At 44.6% G+C, this 26,908-nt stretch overlaps 1 protein-coding gene across 2 annotated transcripts; it reads left to right on the top strand.

The window, feature by feature from the left end:
- Window positions 1-3,742: 3,742 nt before the first annotated feature.
- CDC23 (cell division cycle 23) lies at window positions 3,743-26,452 on the top strand. Of its 2 annotated transcripts, XM_077824055.1 has the most exons (16): window positions 3,743-3,882; window positions 4,154-4,226; window positions 10,410-10,547; window positions 10,812-10,854; window positions 11,749-11,854; window positions 14,138-14,270; window positions 21,272-21,449; window positions 21,539-21,636; window positions 21,914-21,995; window positions 22,570-22,723; window positions 22,938-23,057; window positions 23,360-23,435; window positions 23,902-23,963; window positions 24,416-24,494; window positions 24,592-24,711; window positions 25,620-26,452. In XM_077824055.1, exons 1-16 carry the CDS (start codon window positions 3,746-3,748, stop codon window positions 25,788-25,790), a joined length of 1,770 nt encoding a protein of 589 aa, XP_077680181.1. In that variant the 5' UTR covers window positions 3,743-3,745; the 3' UTR covers window positions 25,791-26,452. The 2 variants fall into 2 exon arrangements, with proteins under 2 accessions (XP_077680181.1, XP_077680182.1); XM_077824056.1 differs by lacking the exons at window positions 3,743-3,882; window positions 4,154-4,226 and adding an exon at window positions 8,532-9,161.
- Window positions 26,453-26,908: the final 456 nt, after the last annotated feature.

Here is a 26,908-nt window from a genome sequence, read left to right on the forward strand (position 1 = left end):
AATACTCTTTTATCACCTCTCTTTAGAGAATAAGCAAAGCTGCTGTTCTATGCAGCTAGGCCAGCCTGTGCACATTAACATACTGACTACCTTTCTTAGAGAAAGTGCTAACAAGATGTTGGTGCAGTGGAAGACTTGTGTAGAATGGCGTGGAAACCTCTGCTTTACACAGCTCATTTTTCGGTAATGGTATAACCAATGTAAAAAACATGCTAGGCCAAATTATTCTCTAGTGTAACACCAATGAGTCTATGGAGTGTGTCTAGGCTAAGACCAAACATGGAAACTTCAGCCCAAAATAAATTTGTCTGAGAATGCTATGAATGGCCAAGGGGAGTATAATGGAGGCTGCATTTCACCCTAAACAATAGCATTGCTGTTAATGCAGCACCCTGGTGCTCCGTTCTCTAGACTGGCTCCATAATGAATATAGAGTCAGGTTCAAGATGCCTGCCTCCTGGTATTCAAAGCCCTCTGTGGAATTGGCCCTAGCAACCTGAAATCTCTCTTCTCCTTCCATGAGCATGATCTCCCCTGCCAGCTATGTTCCACTGGAACAATTAAACTGTTGATTATAGAGGGAGGCTTGTGAGTTTTGGAGACAGAACTTTTTTGAAAACTGGATCTAAACTATGGAATTCATTCTTGTAAGGAATAAGAATGACCATAGAGCTCACTATGTTCAGAAATAAATACAAAACTAATTTTGAACCCTAAATTAATACACATAGACATGAGAGAGGTTGTCTCTTTTTTAAGGTACTTGGTAGGCACTTCAATACTATGGTGATTGGGAAAGGCAGGTGCATATAAATACAGAAAAGCAGATCAAACAGACTTTCCTGTTAAAATCAGTTTGTATAAAAGGAGGACTGAATTCTTTTTGTACGTTCTTGATTATGATGTAATACCCTGCACTTATGTAGTACCTGACAAACATTAATAAATTAATTCTTGCCCTCCTGTGAGATAGGTAAATATCTTCCTTTTAGATGAGGAAACCAAGGCAGAGAGGTTAAAACTTAACTGAGGGCACAGAACAAATCACTGGGAGAGTTAGGATTAGAACTCAGGAGCTCTTGTCGCCCTGTTGTGAATACAAACCACGAAAACATGCTGACTCTCAACTCTGTTGTAGGAGGACCAGTAGCAACTGCTACCATTTAGGGTGAAATGCAGCCTCCATTATACTCCCCTTGGCCATTGATAGCATTCTCAGACAAACTTATTTTGGGCTGAAGTTTCCACGTTTGGTCTTAGCCTAGACACACTCTATAGGCTCTCAGAAACTACTGTAGTTTGTATCATTTGGAGCTTTTTCAGACTGTGGCTGTACTATTGTTATAACAAACTGCAATAATTAAACCTAAAGGTGGCAAAAGGTGGTTTGTTGTTGACAGGTTTGTGTCTAACAGGTTTAGGTACAATAGGAAAGCCAGTCACAATGGAAGTGGATGCTTTTTTATCATGGTTATTTAGGCATCCAGAAGTACTGAGGAATCCAAATGTTTCCCTAGGCTGTGAACCTACTTACTCTGAGAGTAAATGCCTTTGATAGTGGGAAATGTTATAGAGGCATGTTCTTCAAATCCGTTGCTCTCTCCTTAGCAACATCACCTCTGTTGTGCCCAGATTAATCTTTAGCCAATTGCTAATATTAACTAGGCACTGAGAACACTGGGATATAATGCTATTTGTGTTTTGTGTATAGGAAATGTAGAGTTGGGCATTGTTTGCATACTCATAATGCTGGCACTGCAGCCCATGTCTCACCAGCTCTCCCAATGGCTTTATACATATGTTGAATAATATGGGGAGAGTAAGATTATACACAAGATGTCTAAACAAGAAAATTGCATCAGTTAAATTTAAGGAGCAATTTCAAATTATTATAGTTAAACTGGTGCAAATCACCATGTGGACACTTATCTCAGTTTAAATGTGCCTTATTTTGGTTTCACTTAATTTGATTTGGAATAGATTTAAGATAAATTGAAATAAGTCACCCTTAAACCAAAAGAAAAGTGTTCATGCAGGTGGTTTCTACAGTTTAACTAAACTGCTTTAAAAACTGATATAAGTTGAATGGGTGCAATTTTCTTGAGTAGACAAAGCCAGGTGTTGCAGGTGTTGGTCCTGACTGCTATTAGTGCTTCCATAACTACTACTAGTTTCCAAGGATATCCACAGGCTGAGCAAATGAGGAACGCAGGAATTACCATACCAAAACAAAACAATGGTCCATTCAGTCTAGTATCCTGTCTCCTGGGGAAATCAGTGACTGAGGGGAGCAGAATGGCGAAGGGGTGCATAGAGTGACCAAGCAGACCTGGCAGAAGGAGAGAGAAGTGATTTGGCAGGTAGGGTGAGAGAAAGGGGGAGAAATAGAGGTGATGGGGGAAGGGGAGACAGAGAAGACAAAAGTCCAAGAAACTCTGCAGCAGATAATTTTGGAATACCCTACCCAGAGGGAAAGTGTCTTCCTGACTGTGGCCAGTTAATGATTGTTTATGCCCTGAAAAAATGAGGATTTACATCTCTTACATTCACTAGTCTAATGTAACTGTGGATGTTCTCATTATCCATAAAATGTCATTTTGAGGACTACTAAGATCCTTGTCCCAGTGATAGTCCCAGCACTTATGTGTTGTGTAAAAAATATATATATCAGTTTTAGGTATTTTTGTGTTCTTTTGCACATCTGTTCCCTACCATTACAACATAGAGACAAGTTAAATACGAAAAATGAGCACTAAAGCTTACCCTGAAAAGATCATCTCGGTGCTAAGCCTCGTGGTGAGATGATGATTGTAGCGTGAGATGACACAAGCAAACGTCAACAGGGGAACTCAGTGACTGAGGGGCACAGGATGGCAAAGGGGTGCATGGAATGACTGAATGGGCCAGGAAGATGGAGGGGTAAATGATTTGGCAGGTAGCATGAGAGGACACGGGAGAAATGGAGGTAATCAGGGAAGGGAGGTTGGCAAAGAGAGACAGATATGAACACACAGGACAGATGGAGCAGTCAGAGACAGCAGGAGAAAAATGCTTGGAGAAGGGCCCTGTGTTGGGTTCCTCAAGCCCCCAAACAGCTCCTTGGGTGGGCTGTTCCATAGGAGTTATGTGGATGCAGAAATCACCTTGTGAGGGAGGCACCTGGGGGTTCACAATCACCCTGTCGGGGAGAGAACTGATGGGTGCAGGGTCACCCTGTGAAAGGGACACTGAGGGATGCAGAGGGTTCCAGGATCACCCTGTGGGGGAGCAATGAGAGGTGCAGGGTTACCCTGCAGGAAGGGCATGGGGTCACACTGTGGGCAGACACTCAGGGGTGCAAGGTCACCCTGTGGGGGGTGTCCAAGGTCACGCTGTAGGGAGTCCCTGAGGGGTGGAGGGTCAACCTGTGGGGGAGCAATGAGAGGTACAAGGTCACCCAGTGGGAGGGGGCTCCAAGAGGTGCAGGGTCACGCTGTGGGAAGGAGGGGGGGCAATGACTCGCCAGACAAGCCCTAGCGCAGCCTAACCCCGACTCCCCACCGAGGGAGGCGCCAAAGGGGGGCGCAATTTACACCCTTCAGATCTCTCGCCCAAACCATTCCATTTCTCAGCCAATCAGCAGTCAGGAATCTGCGTCTCCCACTTTGACTGGATGAGAGGCGCGGGCTGCTGCCCAATAGAAATAATAGTTGTTAGTGCCGCTAAGCGCGTTGAGGATGTCGGGCTGTGATTGGTCGGAGAAAGTATGGGCAAGATGGCGGCTACTGCCGTTGTGCCCGGTTTGGGAAGCTGCGATTTCTCTGATTTGCGGGAGATCAAGAAGCAGCTTCTGAGCGTGGCGGAGCGGAGCCGCGAGCGTGGCCTGCAGCACAGCGGGAAATGGTGACGGGGGCGCGGGGCGCGCGGCACAGCGGGAACCGGGGAGCCATGGGGATGGTGTTGGTGTGCGTCTGCCCCGCTGCCAGTACCTCCTCCCCGGTGCTCGGGCATGCCAGGTGCCTGGGGTCCCTGCTGAGCCCTGCCCAGCTGCTGAGCCCAGCTGCTTCTGGGGTGGGGGGCCGTGGGGCCTGGCGCCGTGCCTGCGTGAGGGCTGGGGATGTGTGCGCGGTGCGCTCTGCGGGGGGCTAATGTGTTTGAGGTCTCTTGGTTTCAGGGCCTCTGAGCTGGCGTTTGCCCTGGATCCTCTGCCTCTGAGCGAGCTGCCTGCGGCTCCTGCGCTCACAGAGGTAGGGATGCAAAGACGATGATACCAGCCAACAATGAGCAGAAGGGGCTGTCTCTCTTTGATTTGGAATAGATTTAAGATCAATTGAGTAGAAGGGGCAGAAGGGGCTGTCTTTCTGTTCCCTTACACCCAAAATGTTTTGCCTTTAATATGGGGGGAGGGATAGCTCAGTGGTTTGAGCATTGGCCTGCTAAACCCAGGGTTGTGAGTTCAATCCTTGAGGGGGCCATTTAGGGATCTGGGGCAAAAATTGGGGATCAGTCCTGCTTTGAGCAGGGGGTTGGACTTGATGACCTCCTGAGGTCCCTTCTAACTACGATTCTATGTGAATGGTCCTGTGTGAGGAGACCTCAAGGGCTAGTAGCGCTTCTTGCTATGCTCCATTTGACAGCGGCAACTCCATTTTTATTACCGGTGCATTAGGACTGCTGTGTTGTTGCCCTTGCTGTATTACGACCAAGGGGGGAGACCATCTTATCACACTCTTGTTCCTTGACTTAGTCACAATGCCATCTAAGTTTGTAACATAAATAGTACGTTAGCTATGTTTCTGAACTACCATAAAACTCCGGACACAAGTTTAAAATTGTTGGTCTAGGGAATACGATTGAGGTCTTACCTGTGCTGCGGAATAGAATCATGTTATAACTAATTGAGGGCCGCTCCCTGTAGTGTAGAGGGCTTTGCATTTAGAGCCCTTTCTCAGATGGGTGTTAAACTTTCCAAAACAATTACTCTTTGAGCTCATATTTGGGAAAGCTTGTTCTCTGCCCAAAGGTGAATTTCTATTGGAAAATTAGCTTTCTCTTCAGCTCTTCTTTACGTATCTGTAAATATATATGAGAGATGATGGTGTCTTTCACTTCAAGAACATTTCAGGTGTTTTTATTTGTGTTCGGCTAGCCAAAAACTCTTCAACATCACGTTCAACCCGAGTCTTTTCCTAGTCTTTACTGAGGAATATATTTTGCCAAGGCTGTAAAATAAAATATGAATGGTTGGAACTAGGACAGTTAGTTGATATCCTTGATGATCTAAAGTCACACTAAGGACAGTATCCAGATACATGTGGGAGATTTATTCTAATATGCAATCATTTGTGCTTTATTCTTAGTTATTTTTAAACAAGAAAACTGTAAAAATGTGTATTAAAACAACCTTATAGAAGTGCATTCCACAAAATCAGAAATTTCAAATTTGAGTCCCATAACAATCATAACTCGGTCTCCATTTATGTGTACTTAATTTCAATGTATACTGTTACCTTAAGAGAATGCTTTAGTACAGCGGTTCTCAAACTGTGGGTTGGGAACCCACAGTTTTAATGGGGTTGCCAGGGCTGGTGTTAGACTTGCTGGGGCCCGGGGCCGAAGCTGAAGCCCAAGATCAGTTCTGGATGGCTGGGTTCTGGTTACAGGCCCCCTTGGGCTTCAGCTTTGGCCAGCTTGCCCACCCGGGGCGGTGGGGCTCCGGCTTTGGCCCCCCACTTGGGAGGGCTCAGGCTTCGGTACCCCCTCCTGGGGTCATGTAGTAATGTTTGTTGTCAGAAGGGGGTCACAGTGCAATAAAGTTTGAGGACTGCTGCTTTAGTGTGTGTGTGTGTGTGTGTGTACACACACAGAGTGGCTGAAAGTTGTTCTGGGAACCATAGCGTAAATTCCCAGAATTTTATGTCTTTCTTTTGTAACAATATATTAAGCCATACATCTAACAGTAGATTCATAGACTTCAAGGTCAGAAGGGACCATCATGATCATCTAGTCTGACCTCCTGCATGTTGCAGGCCATAGAGCCTTGCCCACCCACTTTTGTAATAGACCAATAACCTCTGGTTGAGTTAAACACTTCAAGTTACAGAGAATCCACCATTTACTAGAGCTCAGACCTCTGAGTGACCCATGCCCCATGCTGCAGAGGAAGGTGAAAAAAACCCTAGGGTCTCTGCCAATCTGGCCTGAGCGAAAATTCCTTCCCATCCCCAAATATGACAGTCGATTGGACCCTGGGCATTCTGGCAAGACCCAACAGCTGGGAAAGAATTCTCTGGAGTAACAGGTTTCAGAGTAACAGCCGTGTTAGTCTGTATTCGCAAAAAGAAAAGGAGTCCTTGTGGCACCTTAGAGACTAACCAATTTATTTGAGCATGAGCTTTCGTGAGCTCACGAAAGCTCATGCTCAAATAAATTGGTTAGTCTCTAAGGTGCCACAAGGACTCCTTTTCTTTTTTCTGTAGTAACAGTGAGTCCTCCCCATCTAGTGTCCCAGGCAAGACCCAACAGCTAGGAAAGAATTCTCTGTAGTAACAGAGAGTCCTCCCCATCTAGTGTCCCATTACTGTCCGTTGAAAATATTTGCAGCTATTAGTTGCAGAGCGGCTACGTGCCGTTGTAGGCAGTTCACTATAGCATCCCCTCCACAAACTTATCAAGCTCAGTCTTGAAGCCAGTTAGGTTTTTTGCCCCACTGCTCTCATTGGAAGACTGTTTCAGAACTTCACTCCTCTGATGGTAAACTTCATCTAATTTCAAGCCTAAACTTCTTGATAGCCAGTTTATTTCCATTTGTTCTTGTGTCAACATTGATCCTTAATGTAACTCGTCTCCCTCCTTAGTATTTATCCCTCTGAGGTATTTATAGAGAGCAATCCTATCTCCCCATAGCCTTCTTTTGGTTAGGCTAATCAAGCCAAGCTCTACATAGATATTAAGATCAGAAAGGACCATTATGATCATCTAGTCTGATCTCCTGCACAATGTAGGCCACAGAATCTCACCCACCCACTCCTGCGATAAACCTCTCACCTATGTCTGAGCTTATTGAAGTCCTCAAATCATGATTTAAAGACTTCAAGGAGCAGAGAATCCTCCAGCAAGTGACCCGTGCCCCATGCTACAGAGGAAGGTGAAAAACCTCCAGGGCCTCTTCCAATCTGCCCTGGAGGAAAATACCTTCCCGACCCCAAATACAGCGATCAGCTGAACCCTGAGCGTATGGGCAAGATTCACCAGCCGGATACCCAGGAAAGAATTCTCTGTAGTAACTCAGATCCCACCCCATCTAACATCCCATCACAGGCCATTGGGCCTATTTACTGTGAATATTTAAAGATCAATTAATTGCCAAAATCATGTTATCCCATCATACCATCTCCTCCATAAACTTATTGAGTTTAATCTTAAAGCCAGATAGGTCATTTGCCCCCATTGCTTCCCTTGGAAGGCTATTCCAAAACTTCACTCCTCTGATGGTTAGAAACCTTTGTCTAATTTCAAGTGTAAACTTCCCAATGGCTAGTTTATATCCATTTGTGCTTGTGTCCACATTGGTACTAAGCTTAAATAATTCCTCTCCCTCTCTGGTATTTATCCCTCTGATATATTTATAGAGAGCAATCATATCTCCCCTCAACCTTCTTTAGCTTAGGCTAAACAAGCCAAGCTCCTTGAGTCTCCTTTCATAAGACAGGTTTTCCATTCCTCGGATCATCCTAGGAGCCCTTCTCTGTACCTGTTCGAGTTTGAATTCATCCTTCTTAAACATGGGAGACCAGAACTGTACACAGTATTCCAGATGAGGTCTCACCAGTGCCTTGTATAATGGTATTAAAACCTCCTTATCTCTACTGGAAATACCTCGCCTGATGCATCCCAAGACAGCATTAGCTTTTTTCATAGCCATATCACGTTGGCAGCTCATAGCTGTCCTGTGATCAACCAATACTCCAAGGTCCTTCTCCTCCTCCGTTGCTTCTAACTGATGCGCCCCCAGCTTATAACTAAAATTCTTGTTATTAATCCCTAAATGCATGACCTTACACTTCTCACTATTAAATTTCATCCTTTTACTATTACTCCAGTTTACAAAGTCATCCAGATCTTCCTGTATGATATCCCGGTCTCTATCTAAATTGGCAGTACCTCCCAGCTTTGTATCATCTGCAAACTTTATTAGCACACTCCCACTTTTTGTGCCGAGGTCAGTAATAAAAAGATTGGTCCCAAAACTGATCCCTGAGGAACTCCACTAGTAACCTCCCTCCAGCCTGACAGTTCACCTTTCAGTATGACCCGCTGTAGTCTCCCTGTTAACCAGTTTCTTATCCACCTTTCAATTTTCATATTAATCCCCATCTTTTCCAATTTAACTAATAATTCCCCATGTGGCACCGTATCAAACGCCTTACTGAAATCGAGGTAAATTAGATCCACTGCGTTTTCTTTGTCTAAAAAATCTGTTACTTTCTCGAAGAAGGAGATCAGGTTGGTTTGGCACGATCTACCTTTCGTAAAACCATGTTGTATTTTGTCCCATTTACCATTGACCTCAATGTCCTTAACTACTTTCTCCTTCAAAATTTTTTCCAAGACTTTGCATACTACAGATGTCAAACTAACAGGCCTGTAGTTACCCGGATCACTTTTTTTTTTTCCTTTCTTAAAAATAGGAACTATGTTAGCAATTCTCCAGTCATACGGTACAACCCCTGAGTTTACAGATGCATTAAAAATTCTTGTTAATGGGCTTGCAATTTCATTTGTCAAATTCTTTTAATATTCTTGGATGAAGATTATCTGGGCCCCCCGATTTAGTCCCATTAAGCTGTTCGAGTTTCGCTTCTACCTCTCTGAGTCTCCTCGCATAAAGTAGATTTTTCTATTCCTCTGCTCATCCTAGTAGCCCTTCGTTGTACCAGTTCCAGTTTGAATTCCTCTCTCTTAAATGTGGGAGACCAGAATTGCACGTGGTATTACAGATGAGATCTCACCAATGCCTTGTATAATGGCACGAACAGTTCCCTGCCTCTCCTGGAAATACCTCACCGGATGCATTCTAAGATTGCATTAGCCTTTTTCATGGCTGCATCATGTTGACTCATAGTAATCCTGTGATCCACCAATACACCCAAGTCTCTCTACTCCTCTGTTGCTTCCAACTGGTAAGTCCCCAGTTTACAGCAAAAATTCTTGTTTTTAGTCTCTAAGTGCATGACTTTGCACTATTAAATTTCATCTTATATCTATTACTCCATTTTTCAAGGTCGTCCAAATGCGAACAAAACCTGTTAACACAGCATTAAGGCAGCAAAGTTAAAATCATAAAAACAAGAATGTAGTTATTGCTGTAACCTATCAGTGATGCATCTAGTACATTGTCCTGTTTTCTACAGGGATCAAAGGAAGCTATAATCTCTGTAAAGCTGTGGAATACCTGATTACAGGGGAAATTTCTTCCTAATCCTACCTATCCCTGTCATATCTCTTCTCTGAACGGTTCTAATCTTAATTTCTGACATGGAAGTCTTCTGGTCTCTGTTAACTTTCCTAGCCTGTCTCTAGACCCCTTCTGTTTCTTTTGTATCTTTTTTTTAGTATGAAGTGATCAGAACTGAACAGTTTTCCAAGTGAGGGCATACCACTGATTTATAAAATGACATAGTAAATCACATTATGCAGACTGAACGTGGAAATCATGGTTATTAATATTATTCACAACTTTTCCCACTCTTTTAAAAACCAAAATCAGTATAAGCCAAGAAGAAAAAATTCCTAATGTGAAACTTGTAGACTATTGTTAACCAGCATTTTCAGTGGCTCAAGACCATTCTGCAAGAAACAAATTGTGTACAGGCCTCCACCATTTTGTGGGGAGAGTGAGGCAATAATTGGGCAATGATTAAAGATGTGCTTCTGCAAAAGATAATCTGGTTTCTGACTACACCGATTTAGTTTATAATTGATGCGTTATAAGGCTCTATGGAGGCAGTATAATGAAGGAGATTTTTAGAGTTCTCTGGCTTTAAATTTAAATTTGCAGTCTGAAATCCTCAGTTAAATTACTTGCTTTCCCCTGTCTCTCCCTTCCCCCCACCTAAAGTTATACTCTGTATTCATTCGTGCTCGGCATTCAGCTAACTCATCTATTCTTGTGGTTGATCGCTTAATATTTTATTTTCTGGAATTTCACTGTTTGATGCATTGTTTCAAACTAAGATTTAAATGTTTACATTAAAGAACTGGGTGGTTGGGATGAAATGAGGGGTTGGGGAGAATGTCTGAAAGTATTCAATTTTTATTTGGTGTGGCAGAGAGAATTAAATCTGAGCTTCCAGAGCAGTGTATTCCTTTTTTCCTTCCTAACCATTTGTCACCATGAGACGACTTCCAATGAACTCTCTCCTCTTTAGGAGGATGCTCGTGATTTGGATGCTTACACATTAGCTAAGTCTTATTTCGATCTGAAGGAGTATGACAGGGCCGCATACTTTCTGCGGGGATGCAAGAGCCAGAAGGCCTACTTCTTGTACATGTACTCCAGATACCTGGTAAGATAATGAGGAAAGCTATCCTTTAATATTGAATTTGCCCCTTCTGTCCTCCCACAGAGCCTTGCGGGTTATAGTCTTCCACTTATTCTCTTTCCAGCAACAATCTAGAAAGCCAGGTTAATCCCTTGTTTCTTTGCTAAACCTAATGTAATTTTTTGTTGGTGCTGTTGGGAGCTAGACTCAGATGCTGTTAGCAGAATTATACTGCAATCTGTGGAATAATGTATTGTAAAACTAGGTTTTTTTCTTCTCTTTTTACAGTCAGGAGAAAAGAAGAAAGATGATGAAACAGTGGATAGTCTGGGTAAGGATCTGCTTTTTCACCTGGAACAGAGAACCCAAGCTAATGAAAACAGAACTGCCAACATCTCTTATGCAAACCATATTTGCTTTGTGTCCTGAGAGACTGTGGTTGGGCAGTGTAGCTCTGTCTGCTGGGCCTATGCATGGTCTCGTATTCCTAAAGGCGTTTGCCACAGATTCTCAATGGCTGACCCATTCCTAAAGAAAGTAGGTCACCCTTAAAGAAAGGGGGGGGGGTTGGATGTCTTTCTAAGAGATACGGTCTAGGAATTATTTTGGGGAAGTTCTACAGCCTGTGTAGTAGAGGAGATCTGGCCTTAGAAGCGACCAGGCCTACACACCTGTGACTGAAAAGGGTTAGAGGTCACAATGGACAAGCAACTGCGATACTGTAGCAAAAAGAGCTAATGTGTTCCTTGGATGTATATACGGGAGGGGATGTATAAACAGGGGGAGGTGACTTTTACCTCCTGTGTACAGTACTGGTCAGATCAGTACTGCAATACTATGTTCAAGCCTGGTGTCAACATTTTAAAATCAGTTTAGTTTACCAAAAACATTGAGGTGACTTGATTAGTATATAAGTACCATTATTTTTAACAGTGAAGGTGATTAACCATAGGAACAAACTACCAAAGGATGTGGTGGATTCTCTATTACTTGGATGTCTTTAAATCAAGACTGCATGTCTTTCTAAAAGATGCTTTGATTCCACCAGAAGTTATGGACTTGATACAGCAATTACTAGGTGAAATTCTGTGGCCTGTTGTGCATGAGATTAGATTAGGTGATTGCAATGGTACTTTTCTGGTCTTCAAAAGTCTGATTCTCTAAACTAGTGAAGCCACAAGCCAGTGAAGGATCCTGAAAGCCAGTTGTGTACTTCTTTTTGCAGGCCCCTTGGAGAAAGGACAGGTGAAGAATGAAGCACTAAGAGAGCTAAGGGTGGAGCTTAGCAAAAAACACAAAGCACAGGAGCTGGATGGTTTTGGCCTTTATCTGTAAGTGTCTGTCTGGGAGTTTTCATATGAACCCTTCCCTGAGGAGGTGGGATGGGGATGCAGTAACCTCTGGAGCACTCTGTTCTTCCTCTTCCCTTTTCCTCAGGGAGAAGTAGTATCTTTTTGGAGAATTAGCAAACATCTTGTTTAGTGGCTGGTAAGATTGCAGCAGGACATGCCCTATCCACATTAAAAGGAAAGACTAATGTATTCCTATCCATCATTGCCTAAGATTTTGCATTAGAGTGCAAGTTTGAAGTTGTGGTTCATAATGCTTTTTGATATCTGGAGATGGAAGTGAGTGTCTTACTCTGTGTGTGGATGTGTTCTTGACAGCATTGTATACTCCTTTCCATCTTCATACTGATAAGTCTTTTCCCTTAACTTATTTCCACTCTCTTAAGGTTTGGGGTCAATAGTATGTCCTGATGCAAAAGTAAATGCCACTAAATTTAGGGGGTTTTTTGTCTGTTAATTTCTTAGCTGTGTGTGTGTGGTGTTTTGTGTATTTTTTTTTTTTTTTTTAAATATATATATCACACATACACACAGCTTTGCTGTACCTCAGTTCATGGCTCTCTAGATTCAGGGAGAAGGGAAACTGCCCCTGCTGGGGAATATGGGGGAAACTGCACTACTTCGTACATTTTATCCCTGTTTAAAAATTGCTGTAACAGGGTGGACTGATTTAAATTACAATTGAAATCACCAAATGGAAAGCCTTGATTTAAATTGATGATATAAATTAATGCTTCCATTTGTACATCTTATTTTCTAAATAAGATGTGTTCTCATTGGTTGATATAACCATTAAAACATGTAGGTTTACAACTAAATAGAGACTTTACACTAACTTTGGTATATCTCTTTGCTACCAGGAAAGGTATACTAAAACTATATACACTTAAGCAATTATATAGCTTAATATTTTCAGGTTCTTATTAATTAACTTTGTTTTTAATATGATAAAAAATGGTGAATGACACATTGCTTATTTACTAGATAATTAACTTTTTGCTCATGATTTGTGCCAAGCTGCGTGAGGATAGTAACTGGACTTTAATTAAACACACAAAATATAATGTAAAATATATTTTTATTAAACAAAGCAAGACCATAATACTGTGCATGACCTATTGTACCATATTTATAAAGCTTGACCTCAAAAGTTAGATGGTTTTCCCCAAATTCTTCCTTTATTTAGAAAAACAGCCTTTAACTCAAAGATTTTTGGGGTTCATGGATTCAGCATATTTATTTTATTTAAATGTTTTAAGAGATTATAATAAATTAAGGCCTTAACATATTTTGTATTAAATTCAGATTTCATTTTTAAAACCTTGATTTTAAAAAGAATTTACTATAAATAAAATGAAAAAATATGATTTGAATAAAATTCCATTTTAATTTTTTTAAACAAGTCAATTTTTAACCATACAGTACTGTAAGTACAGCAAGAGTAACCCTCTATGTTAGTAATGAAGACATAACTTGTTGGCCGAAGGGAGCCTCTGAAGGAGTGTGTGGAAACACTCTGTACCCTCTCATGAACTCCTGGAAGCAGGTGGGCCAGGAGCAGATGTTAGTCTTGTTAGAGACCCCAGTTGTGGGCCTGCAATGACCTTGCATAAGCTCTCTGCTAACTTATTTTTAAAAATGTGGTGTGTTCAGAAACTCTTCCCTGGGTTTTAGGTTGGGGTTTATGGCCTTATTCAATGATAAGGTTAGCTAATTGCATGAGAATTCAACCAGTTAGGAGGCATGGGATTTGAACTCCTGGCCTCCTATTTCACAGCTCTCTGCTAAAATTTTATGAAAGTTTCTATAGACAGACATTACCTATGTATAACTGGTATTAAAGGAATCAACATGGGAGAAGTAACCATGTGGCCAAAAGACAGGTTCCGGCATAAAATAGGTATTTTGCAAAATGGGGGACAAAGAAAAGTGAGATTGATCAAAAATTGCCAGAAGGGTGACTTTTAATGCTTGTCTCTGTACCATTTTGAAACCACTATGAAAAATTCAAATAGGGCTCAAAGTTTATATTCTGTGGCTTGGTTTTTTGCTATTTCAATTTGATTTTTACAGAATAAAGAAGTAAGAGGCTCCTGTTAAACTGAACTCTAGTGCTTTTGCTCACCATAAGGGGGAATTTGTCACTGGGGAATTTGATTTTTCCTTTCTTGTAGCCCTGTCACTTGTTTGAGGTTATGACTAGATGGGTACAGCTAGTAGAGGTGGGTGATGCAAAGAGTTATACTGGTATCTTTCTCTGCTCAGGTATGGTGTTGTGCTGCGGAAGCTGGACCTGGTGAAAGAGGCCATTGATGTGTTTGTTGAAGCTGCCCATGTTTTGCCTTTGCACTGGGGAGCCTGGCTGGAGCTCTGTAATCTGATCACAGACAAAGAGATGGTAAAATTTAGCTTTATTCCATCAACCATTGTCTTGTACCACAAAATTAATATCCTGGAATTGGCATTGCACTTGGTTTTATTCTTAGTTCAGAAGCTCATCAGATAGGCAAGGGACCCTTTACATTGTTTATCTTGTTGAAACTGCTGCTATGCTGCACCTATTTACTGCCATGTAGTCTGGAATGCTTTACTGCAGGCAGGATCTGGTACAGATTTTTCTTATCTTTGACTTTTCCATCTGAGTCCAACCCCCTATGTAAGTGAAGGCAGCACTTAGAAACAAAAGATAACAAGAAATGGAAAAGTAGACAGCAGTCAATATAAATTAGAAGTTATTGAAGTGTAGAAAGTTGATAAGGGAAGCTAATAACTTCAGGGCAAAATCTCTGGCTATCATGGCCAAGGACATCAAGAAGTTTTTTAAGTATATCAGGAATGAAAGAAATCCTAACTCTGTCTAGGCCCATTACTAGATGCCAATGGTAAAATTGTTAGTGAAAAGGCAGAAGTGCTCAATACGTTTTCTGTTCTGTTGCTGGAAAAAAGCAGAATTATTTCATATTGCATGAGGATGAACTACTTTCCAGTCCATTAATGACTAAGGATGATGCTAAACAGCATCTGCCAGGGGTGAATATTTTTAAATCAGCAGGCCTGGATAACTTGGACTCAGGAGTCCTACAAAAATGTCTGAGGTGTTCTCTGGCCTGTTAATGTTAATTTTTGATAAATCTTGGCATGGGGGAAGTTTCTGAAGACTGGAAGAATGCTAATGTTGTGCCAATATTCAAAAAGTACCTGTCTGTCTGACTTGGATAGTAACAGGCCAGTTGATCTGACAAAATAATGGAAAATCTGATTCAGTATGTTGATTGGGTTTTATTATTATGGAAAATCTCTTGTCAAACAAACCTGATTTCATTTTCTGAAGTGATGATAAATTTGGCTGATGAAGGTAACTGCATAGATGTAACTTATTGTTAGCTCTTTGTATTGCTGCAGTGCCTTGGAGCCAGTGCTTAATTTGTAATGAAACAGATTCCTGGGCTCAAGCAGTGATTTACTTCATAACTGATGTGGCAAGCCCAGAGGTACCAGGGCTATGAACTGTCAAGCTGAGGGGTGCTGGGGCTCAGCCCTGGCACAAATGAAGCACTGCTCAGAGCCCTAGTCATGGACCAGAGCCCCATTGTGCTACATGCTCTACAAACAGAACAAAGAGGTGGTATCATACTTACAGTTCTATAAGGTGTCTGACATTAGATCACATTCTGATATAAAAAAAGAGCACCGTACAATTTCAGTAAAGCCCATCTCAACTGGATTAAGAACTGGCGAACTGGGGAGTCTTCATCAAAGGGGAGTCTTCATCAAATAGAGATGTTTCTGATGTGGTTTCACAGGGAATCGTATGAGGCCTGATACTATTCAACATTTTCATCAGTAATTTGGAAATCTGCGGATGACACAAAGATTGATGGAATGGTAAATAAGGAAAGGGCAGTCTTGTTTGTAGAGCAATCTGGATCTCTTGGTAAAATGGACCCATTCAAACAAAATGCATTTTAATAAAGTCAAATATAAGGTCCTATATCTAGCAACAATGAATGCAGGTTATTCCTGTAGAATGGGGGACTGTATCCTGGACACCTCTGACTCTGAAAAGATTTTAAGTGTCATAGTGGACTGTGATGGGGGCCATGTTGTTGGGCCGGGGATGAGTGGAGTAACAACAAGATGTGATTGCTGGGTTCGAAGGCCCAGAGACGGGTTCCCTGGTTGTATCTTTGCTGCTGGGTCTGTTGCTCTTTCATTAAATTCCCATGAACAAATCCTCCGAGCCTCCTAAGGCGCTCCCGCAGTTGCAATAAATATGGAACTGACCCCATAAGCCAAGGCTCTTGTTCCTCCCAGGTCTCTTTGAGGAGGTCCAAGATCCTGTTTGAACTGTTGTATGGGAGGCAACCCAGGGGGAAGAGCCCTGTGGATGCTTGGGGTACCTCCAGCACTGTGAACAGCAAGGCGGGTAACAGTTCATCCCAATGTCTTGAGTCATCCTCAGCGAATTTGCAGAGCATTGATTTCAGGGTCCTGTTAAACCTCTCAACAAGGCCATCCATTTGGGAGTGGTAGACAGAAGTCTTCAGGCCTGGATGTTTAGTAGCTTGCACAGTTCCTCCATTTGTCGGGACAAAAAGTTGGCTCCCTGGTCAGTCGATATCTCTTTTGGTATCCCAACCTGGCCGAACATTTCCAAGAGCTCTTTTGCTCAGAAGAGGTCCCCATCAACCATCAGCCATTCATGCTATGCCTCCTCCAGCTTCTCTCCTCCCATGGGACACTGTCAGGACCTTGTAAAGGATCAGGGAGCTCCTCCTCTCGTCCTTCCTCTTCCCTTGGGTTCTGGAGCTCCCTCGCTCGTGATCTTGGGTTCGTTTCCACTGGCAGCTACTGCCCCCACTCTTGTATAACCTCCCCGAACCACCACCATTCATGACCTAGGACCACAAGATAAGCTAGCTTTTTGGCCAGGCCAACCTGGCAGGTCTCCTCGTGACAGCGCACCTCGGCTTTACCTTAGTGGTGGGGGTACGGCTGTACATCCCTGTGTATGCTCTGGAGGTATATAGGGGCCTCTGTCTGATCCATTGACTTCATTAGATCGGCCCACATGAGTGTCTGGCTGCACCCTGAGTTGACAAGACCTGTTACTTGGGTGCCATTGACCCTCACAGGGACTATCAATTTGGGTGAGTCTTTCTTCCAGGCCCGAGTGCCTGCTACCCAGACCTGGCCATAGTTGCAGCCCATAAAAGGGCAGTCATGTCTGAAGGATTCACAAAGGGAAAGGTCATGCCTGACTAATCTAATCACCTTCTATGATGAGATTACTGGTTCTGTGGATGAAGGGAAAGCAGTGGATGTATTGTTTCTTGACTTTAGCAAAGCTTTTGACATGGTCTCCCACAGTATTCTTGTCAGCAAGTTAAAGTAGTATGGGCTGGATGAATGCACTATAAGGTGGGTAGAAAGTTGGCTAGATTGTCGGGCTCAACGGGTAGTGATCAATGGCTCCATGTCTAGTTGGCAGCCGGTGTCAAGTGGAGTGCCCCAGGGGTCGGTCCTGGGGCCGGTTTTGTTCAATATCTTCATAAATGATCTGGAGGATGGTGTGGTTTGCACTCTCAGCAAATTTGCGGATGATACTAAACTGGGAGGAGTGGTAGATACGCTGGAGGGCAGGGATAGGATACAGAGGGCCCTAGACAAATTGGAGGATTGGGCCAAAAGAAATCTGATGAGGTTCAGTAAGGATAAGTGCAGGGTCCTGCACTTAGGACGGAAGAACCCAATACACAGCTACAGACTAGGGACCGAATAGCTAGGCAGCAGTTCTGCGGAAAAGGACCTAGGGGTGACAGTGGACGAGAAGCTGGATATGAGTCAGCAGTGTGTCCTTGTTGCCAAGAAGGCCAATGGCATTTTGGGATGTATAAGTAGGGGCATAGCGAGCAGATCGAGGGACGTGATCGTCCACCTCTATTCGACATTGGTGAGGCCTCATCTGGAGTACTGTGTCCAGTTTTGGGCCCCACACTACAAGAAAGATGTGGATAAATTGGAGAGAGTCCAGCGAAGGGCAACAAAAATGATTAGGGAACTGGAACACATGACTTATGAGGAGAGGCTGAGGGAACTGGGATTGTTTAGTCTTCAGAAGAGAAGAATGAGGGGGGATTTGATAGCTGCTTTCAACTACCTAAGAGGTGGTTCCAGAGAGGATGGTTCTAGACTATCCTCAGTGGTAGAAGAGGACAGGACAAGGAGTAATGGTCTCAAGTTGCAGTGGGGGAGGTTTAGGTTGGATATTAGGAAAAACTTTTTCCCTAGGAGGGTGGTGAAACACTGGAATGCGTTACCTAGGGAGGTGGTAGAATCTCCTTCCTTAGAAGTTTTTAAGGTCAGGCTTGACAAAGCCCTGGCTGGGATGATTTAATTGGGGATTGGTACTGCTTTGAGCAGGGAGTTGGACTAGATGACCTCCTGAGGTCCCTTCCAACCCTGATATTCTATGATTCTGTGATTCTAAGTGCCCCTCCTGGCCACACTCATAACATCGATCCTTCAGTATCTCCATCGTGGAGTTCTGTGGTGCTCATCTGGGCCCACCAGATGGGGCCTCTTCCCCTTGGGGTCTCATGCTGGGTTTTGCTTAATTCCCAGGTGGGAGGTTACCCTCCATGGCCCAGGCCTACTCCGGGGTCCCATTTCTTTGAATTTGAGCTGTCTCTCATCTGTGTCCTCCTGTGGCCTCCAGGGCTCCCTGGTTTAGGAGATGGAAGTAGGGGGCCTTCTGCGGCTAAGTAATCCTCCATCAAGGACACCGCCTCTGCGAGAGTCGTCAGCTGATGTCGGTGTACTCACTCCTTCTCCCCAGGGGGGAAGATCTGAGTAAACTGCTCAAGGACTATGGCCTCTGCTGCTTGAGGCCCAGTCAACTTCTCAGGTTCTGAAGACCTCCAGCAATAATCCCAGAGCCTCTGAGCCATTGCCTGGGGTCGTGCTCCAAAGGGATATCTCTCCTGTTGAAACCCCTGACGGAACATTTCGGGGCTCACCCCTGTGTGGTCTAAGATGGCGGCCTTTACTTTGGCATAATTGAGAGCTTCTGTAGGGTCTAGACTCCGATAGGCAGTCTGTGCAGGTCCAGTTAACCATGGGGCACTGGGGTAGCCCAGTGCTCTGAGGCCAACGGGCCACAGTGGCAACCTGCTCAGATATGACCAAGAAGGCCTCCGGGTCGTAACCGAGCCCCATCTTGGCCAGCCTCACTGGTAACCCAGTCAGAGTGCTCCCCGAACCCTGGCTCACCCCGGCAGGTCTGGGTGGTCCCCCTCGGTTACAGGAGTGCCTCCATTGGCTGAACTACACGCTCTTGCTGAGATTGGTGCTGTGCTGCTGGCTCCTTAGTCAACTGTTGCTGTTGCTCTTAGTGCTGGGCCATTTGTTCTTGTTGTTGGGCGGCCATTTGCTGTCGCAGCTGGGCTGCTTGTTGTTGGGTAGCCTGCTGCTGCTGGCTTTCCAGTATCTATTTTAATATCTTGTCAGTATCCATAGTGGCTGTGGGGTTTTCTCACTCAGCTCTCCTCGTATTAGTCTTCTTAGCAGGACCCAACCGCTGCCCGCATTCTCCAGCATGTGTGATGGGGGGGCCCTGTTGTTGAGCCGGGCCACCCCTGTTGGCCCAGAGCGGGGTTTGTACATCCTGCCACCTAGTTGTCAGGATTCCCTGTTAGATCAGGTAACTGCAGTACGGTGGGCTCCGAACGCCTGGTGGGGCTGAGCAAACAGTCAGTAGCCCCCGAGTCTTTGGGCTGGAGTCGACAAGAACAGTTGGAGTTCTGTCCATCTGGGTAGGATGGAACAATGGTCAGCCTGCAGCCCCCAGGCAGGGCTGGGCAAACAATTAATCTGTAGCCCCTAAGCTTCCTGGCTGGGGCAGACAGTAGCAATTAGGGAATCAGCCTCTTGGGCAGGGCAGAACAGCAATCCGTCTATAGCCCCTGGTGGGTCAGAACAGACATTCTATGGTCCCTGAGTCCCGGGCTGGGACTGAGAGCAAACAGCAGCCACACCTAGTGATATGTGTGGTGTGGTAGGGGAACCCGGCCTCTCCCTCTCCACCAGGTTCCGACCCAGGGCCCTATAAAGCCAGGGACTTCCCCTGCTGAGGGTTTAGGTATCTGCTTCCTTTGCATCCCCTGGATCACTTCCTACCACAATTTGCATCCCAGGCATCTCCTCAGCTGGTGGCAGCTTGGCGTCCTTGTCAGTCTGCAGTCGGCGAGTTGCCCATAGCATAGTCCGGGTCCACAGGCTCTGCTGCTTGGAGAGTCACGGACCCTTTGGAGAAGCCTGCAGTACACATCTTTCCTCCCCTGCAGCCAGCCCCGACTGAGCTGGGCTGCCTCCTTTTATCTGGCTCTTCCACCTGGAGCATGCGCAGCAGGGCGCGGCCTCCTGGGCCCACAGTGATTGGTCCATCCCTGTTGGCCCACTGCGGGGTTGGTACACCCCCTCACATGGACCAGCAACTGAACATCAGCTCCCAGGACAATGGTATGGCAAAAAGGACTTTAATGTGATACTTGGCTGTGTAAACAAGGGAGTAGTGAGATGATTTTACCTCTGGATATGGCATTGCTGAGACTGATATGGGAATACTGTGTATGATTGTTTGTTTGTTTTATTTATTTATTTTTATTTTATTTTTTAGTGGCCATATTTTAAAAAGAGTATTGAAAAAATTGAGCGGTCCAGAGAGGAGCCACAAAAATCTGGTAGATCAAGAGATGATTTGATTATCGTGTACAAATATCTTACTGGGGAGAGAATGCCAAGTGCTAAAAGGCCTTTTAATCTAGTGGAGATGGTCATAACAAGAAACAATCCTTGGAAGTTAGTCAGACGAATTCAAATTAGAAATAAGGCATACATTTTTAGCAGTGAGGATGATTTAAAAATAGGAACAAATTGCCAAGGAAGCTGTGGATTCTCCATCTCTTGAAATCTTCAGATCAATGGTGGATGTCTTTCTGGAAGATATGTTTTAGCCAAGTAAGTTATTGGGCTCAGCGCAGGAATAACTGGATGACATTTTATGGCTTGTGTTTTATATAGGACGTTGGGCTAGGGTCCCTTCTGGCTTTAAAAAAAAAATGTCTATTAATCTGTGGTCAGGATTGAATTCCTTTTATAAAATGTCTGATATTAAGTTGATAGAATCCTTTAGTTCACGCTTTTGTTTCTTGGTCTTTGCACCGCTGGGTGGAGTTACTGTCTAAGGAGAAGGCTTTGTTGCAGGAGGAGGGAAGTGTTGCCCTTTGTCCTCTAAAGATCCAGCCACTGGGTGAAGAGAGAGCTGATGGTTTTCCCTTTTCTGCAGGAGGCATTGAGGTGATGTGGATTGTCCTCTGAATGTGTATTTTTGTTTGCCAGCTGAAGTGCCTGTCCTTGCCAGACACCTGGATGAAGGAGTTCTTCCTGGCGCACATTTACACAGAGCTGCAGCTGATAGAAGAGGCTCTGCAGAAGTACCAGAGTCTCATTGATGCAGGATTCTCCAAGAGCACCTACATCATTTCCCAGATCGCCGTTGCCTACCACAATATCAGAGGTCAGTGAACTCAGCTAAGGGGAGTGCTTCCTGCTACAAACTTCATCAATCAGCAGCACTCACTGATGTTTGCCTTCCTCTGTCTGCAGATATAGACAAAGCTCTCTCTATCTTCAATGAACTAAGGAAACAAGACCCATACAGGATAGAAAACATGGACACCTTCTCCAACCTGCTGTATGTCCGGGTGAGCACCCCTTCCTTTCACCCACAATCCTCTGCAGTAAATTACACCAGCTCACACAGCAAGCATTTTATGGCTTTTTAACAGAATACCTGAGTTAAGTCTGTCCAATCATATGAATGCTAACAAGTCTCTCTGGACATAAACTTGCATCTGTCTTCTTTCCCCTTCTTCCCCATGGACTGGTATGCTAGGTGTGCATTTCTAATCTCCCTACCACCTCTTCCCTCTGAAGTAGTGTCACACTTGTCCCCACAGCAATCTCCTTCTTTTCTACCAGAGCATGAAGCCTGAGCTGAGCTACCTGGCTCACAATCTGTGTGAGATTGACAAGTATCGTGTGGAGACGTGCTGTGTGATAGGTGAGAGGCAGCTCTTCTACTAGTTTGCCACCCAGGCTTCAGGGAGTGGGAAGGCGGCTTATTGATCCCTCTCCACAGGAATTGTTAGCAGGTCTGTTGAGGCTAGGCTGGCTGAAGCAGCTCTCAGTCACGGTAAAACAGCAGATGAAATGATATAGCAGCAAAAGAAGTCAATGCAGCTTTGGCAGTGCACAGAGGTGATGATGCCGGCCTTTGGTAAGGGCGTATTGGTGGTGGTTCTCTATGCAGCTCTGAGATACTGGAATACTGTTGTTTGGTTCTGGGGACTTAGTACCCAAATAGATAAGTGGAATTTATTAGTTTGTAGGATAGTTTTCCAGGGTCAGGGGTGGGAGCTTCATTGGTTTGCACAAATGAAATGTATTGGACAAGAGCATTGGAGACCAAACTGAGGTCAGACTGGGGCTTGGAGTTATGCAATGAACTGGATCTGACGTAATAGGTTTGTCCCTTCTCTAATTTATATGAAAAAATAATAGATGCCGCAGCTTGTATGTTTCCTAATCCCCTGCTGCTTTTTCCGGTTTACCTTATTCCTCTGACCTTCCTCTAGGAAATTACTATAGTCTACGCTCTCAGCATGAAAAAGCAGCACTCTATTTCCAGAGAGCCTTGAAACTGAATCCTCGGTATCTTGGAGCCTGGACTCTCATGGGACATGAGTACATGGAAATGAAGAACACATCTGCAGCTATCCAGGCTTATAGGTGTGTGTGTGTGGGCAGGAACTATGCAAGGCAGAGAATGGCCTTTGGGTGTGCACGAAGTAGTGACAGATTTGGGTGGAAGGGGAGGAGTATCTTTTGTGGCCTTTTAGGAGCTCTCTTTTGTTGGTCCATATTCCTAACCCTGTGAACTCTGACTTGCTTTGGATCCCGCCTGTTTCGGAACACTTACACCACTTTCTCTTTTCTTTGGCAGACATGCAATAGAGGTGAACAAGAGGGACTACAGAGCCTGGTATGGACTGGGGCAAACATATGAGATCCTCAAGATGCCATTTTACTGTCTGTATTACTACCGACGGGCCCACCAGCTGAGGTAAAGTTGGAACGCAGCCATAACTGTTGGCAGTTCAGAATGAACGCTATAAGCTGAGGTGCAGGAGATATCAATTACTTAGTGTATGCAGTCTCATTGAAGTGATTACATTCTGTAGAGATTCTATTCAGTCTCTTTAGAGGCATCAATAAAGGTTTAGTACTCCATGTATCATCAGGGTATAGAAGAGTGTGGTTAGATAGTGTATTTAGGGCTGGATTTCAGTGGTAGGGTCCATCATTCAGTTAGCTTGAGACAATACCATGTTCTGAGGTAGCTTGACTGTCTGTTATTTCTCACAGGCCCAATGATTCCCGTATGCTGGTTGCTCTGGGAGAATGTTATGAGAAACTCAATCAGCTGGTGGAAGCCAAAAAGGTAACTGAGGGCTCAGATGTGCTGTGGGGCAGGCTGGGCATCCAGGTGGCTGCCAGGGAAGCAGACAGAGTCACAAGTCTTGTTAGTTCTTCAGATCATCCTGAGCTGTCTTCCTCTGAACACCTGAGAAGTAATGGATGTGGGATAGTGCTCAGAATGGCTATTCAGTCCTCTTCAGTCCTGACCTTGATCCCAGGGTGGGAGTGGGGAGCTGTGTGCAGTCTGGGCCTAATCTTAGCAGGTTCCTGTTATAATTGTGACTTCAGGGGAAGTTCTTCACTAACCAGCTGCCGTGAGCAGTTGGTGAATTTGTCTGCTGCGGCCTTCCAGAAAACCAGCCCTCTTCATGCATCTCTGCTTGAGGGCATTGCAGTGACTGGGTCTGTATGTGATCAGCTTGAACGCACTGCAGGCTAGAGAAGACATTTTGCTGAGGTGCTTATGTGACCTTTTCCCTCCTTGGCAGTGTTATTGGAGAGCTTATGCTGTGGGAGATGTGGAGAAAATGGCATTGGTGAAACTAGCCAAGTGAGTATGGCTCAGCATTTATTCTCAGTGTTCTTTGAAAAGCGCTTTGAGATCTGTAGGGTTAGGTATTATTTAGATGTGCTATTAGTGGTATCCCTAGGTCTATGGAAAGTGCAATTCCTATCCTAATGTCCTGCCCTAGCTCTGAAAAAGAGCCTCTGTTTGCATGTGTTGTCAGCTGAAGAACCTAGAAATCCATAGTAACATTGGCAGGCAATATTAGCAACTAGTTGCTATCCTGGTGGGTGGTCTGTTACCCTGTCCCTCAGGCATAGGGTGTTGTCTGTCTGCTTCTAGGGGACTGGGCCTGGCTGCAGCTAATAAAGCACGGTCCAGAACTTGCTCTTATTTGGGAGAGGCCCTTTCTAAAGGCCTGTCAAGGACAGACAAAAATTCTTGCTTTTGGGTCTCTTCCATGCTATGTTTTTGACCCCTTTTCTCTCCTTTCCCAGGCTGCATGAACAGCTGAATGAATCAGAACAGGCTGCTCAGTGCTACATCAAATACATCCAGGATATCTATTCCTGTGGGGTGAGTCAATGGTAGGGGGACAGGAAGGAGAAGTGAGGGAGAATGATGTAGAACTACCTTCCAAACCAGCTCTTGCTGTTTCTTTACTGTGCTGTAGGAGATAGTGGAGCACCTGGAGGTGAGCACTGCCTTCCGCTACCTAGCCCAATATTACTTCAAGTGTAAACTCTGGGATGAAGCCTCTGCCTGTGCTCAGAAATGCTGTGCATTCAATGATGTGAGTAGCCACTGTCCCTTTCTTACGGGGATTCTTACCTTGATCTCTTCTGGGAGTCAGAGCAGTCCTTCTGTTGAAGGAGCATGGGCTGCATCCACTTGGAGTGGACGATCTTCAGCTATGTGAGAAGACCCCCCCAGTGCTGCTGCTCACCTATTTCCTGCTGTTGCTTCTTAGTAACTAGTTGAAGATCTGGGGCTAAGGGTTGCACTGGCTTAGCATTCAGTAGTACAAAAATAACTTAAAACTTGTAGTGGTCTGCAGATCTCTAGCAGGAAACCCTGCTATCTTTCTGCAGGAACTAATGGACTTACTGTACAGTGTGCTCCTGGAATCCCCTGTGTTTCTTCCACATTGACAGTGCAAAGAATACAGAAGTACTTGGTATCCTGGCATGTGTGGAATCTGAGATTCTCTCAGGCCCTAGTTGGGCGCTCTGCATTTCCATGTCAACCCAGGAGGGGATGTTGTGGCCATCACCAGCATAAAACTTGCCCCTTCTCCCAAGCAAAGCTGTCTAGAACTTGAGAAGAGAAGACCAGAGCCCGAGTCCCTTAAAGTCTTTGCTATTGCCAGTCTATTTTGTGGAAGGTGCCTAGATGTTATGGTGAGGTGGCAGTATAGACACGCAAGATAATCAGGTGTGCAAAGCAAGTAACCTACATATCAAAGGATTGGGAAGAGGATATTCGGGGGGGGGTTGTTTTATCTTAAACCTTGCTGTTAATAGCTGTAAAACCAACATCTTTACTATGTGATATTGTATCTTGCAATCCCAGTGAGAGCCAAACTAGTAGCGTTGCGTGATTGTTCAATTTTTTACTGAATTTGACTTAGAAGCTTCTTTGCCCCAACCTACATTTAAGTGTGGAATTGACCTACTAATGCAGTATTCTGACTCCCTTCAGACAAGAGAAGAAGGGAAGGCCCTGCTGAGACAGATTTTACAACTACGCAACCAAGGGGAAACCTCCTCTACAGAGCTCTCTGCTCCCTTCTTCCTCCCTGCATCGCTGTCATCCAACAACACTCCCACACGGAGAGTATCCCCACTCAACCTGTCTTCAGTTACACCATGAATTGTGCTGATACCCCTCTGGGCCACCGTAGGGCAAGTGGGGACTTGAACCCATCCTCCAGAAACAACCACCTCACTCCTGTGAAGCTTCGGTCTGGTACTGCCTTCTGTTGGAGGCAGAAATCCTGAGAACCCATAGCTGAAGCTAGCTGTTGTGTCAGTGCAGGCAAAGATCATTGTGGAACCAATGTGAAGTGCCTATGCTGAGATGTCAGAAACCACTATGCTTCTCACTGTCACGCTCCAAGTGTGTGAGAAGCAGCTGCTGCCTAGATGAGGGGGTTTTGTCTGCCTGAGGTGAAACATGTTTAAATTTGTTGTCTCTGCTCTGTTACCCCTGAACTTCTTTCAAGGGCCTCACAGTGGGACTGCTACTGCCTACTGCAAGAATTGTCCCCTGCTGGCTTCTCTGTGGACTTTTTTCTGCAGCTGCACCCAAGCAAGCACAGTAAGAGGGACATTTCAGCTTCACTGCTGCCGTGAAAGGGAAACAGCATTTGGGGATTGAGAGGTGTCCATCTTAAGTGGCCTCCCCAGTAACTGGTTGCTGTTAGGTCTGTGGCTCAGATAAATCTCTTGGCTTTGCTGGTGAGTGACAAAGCAGCTAGTGGGAATGACCTCATTAAATGTCAGTGGGCATGTTACTGTCCCTGGGCATTGTCATGGCACGAATTTCCTTCCCATTATAACAAACGCAATTGAACTAAATGCAGAAAAGATCCAATATTCCATAAATTCATTAAGGGGAAGGGAGGGGGAAAGGTGGCTAGTAGCTACCTCGCTCCGATTTGAGTAGCCCTGTTCAGTGTCCTATGTGGCAGTCAGAGTCCTTCAAACTAATGCAGCATCTTGTTTGGACTTGAACTGCCTGGGACAGAAGTGGTGGTTAGACGGGCCTGGAACAGAGTCAGTTTGACCACTGACCTGCAGTCTGACTTCAGCCAAGTCACTCAGTTGCTGTTCAGTTTCATTCTCTAAACTGAGTATATGGAGCTATTTCTACAGGTGCTTGGTTTGCTGAATGGTTGGAGTTTCTATGCACATCCCAGAAGATAGAGGTTCGAGAAAGGATGTAAGTGAAGATACTCTCCCTATCTTGGCATTCTGTTGGACAGAGCC

The sequence above is a fragment of the Eretmochelys imbricata genome, chromosome 8, assembly GCF_965152235.1.
Source record: "Eretmochelys imbricata isolate rEreImb1 chromosome 8, rEreImb1.hap1, whole genome shotgun sequence".
Classification (NCBI taxonomy): Eukaryota; Metazoa; Chordata; order Testudines; family Cheloniidae; genus Eretmochelys; species Eretmochelys imbricata.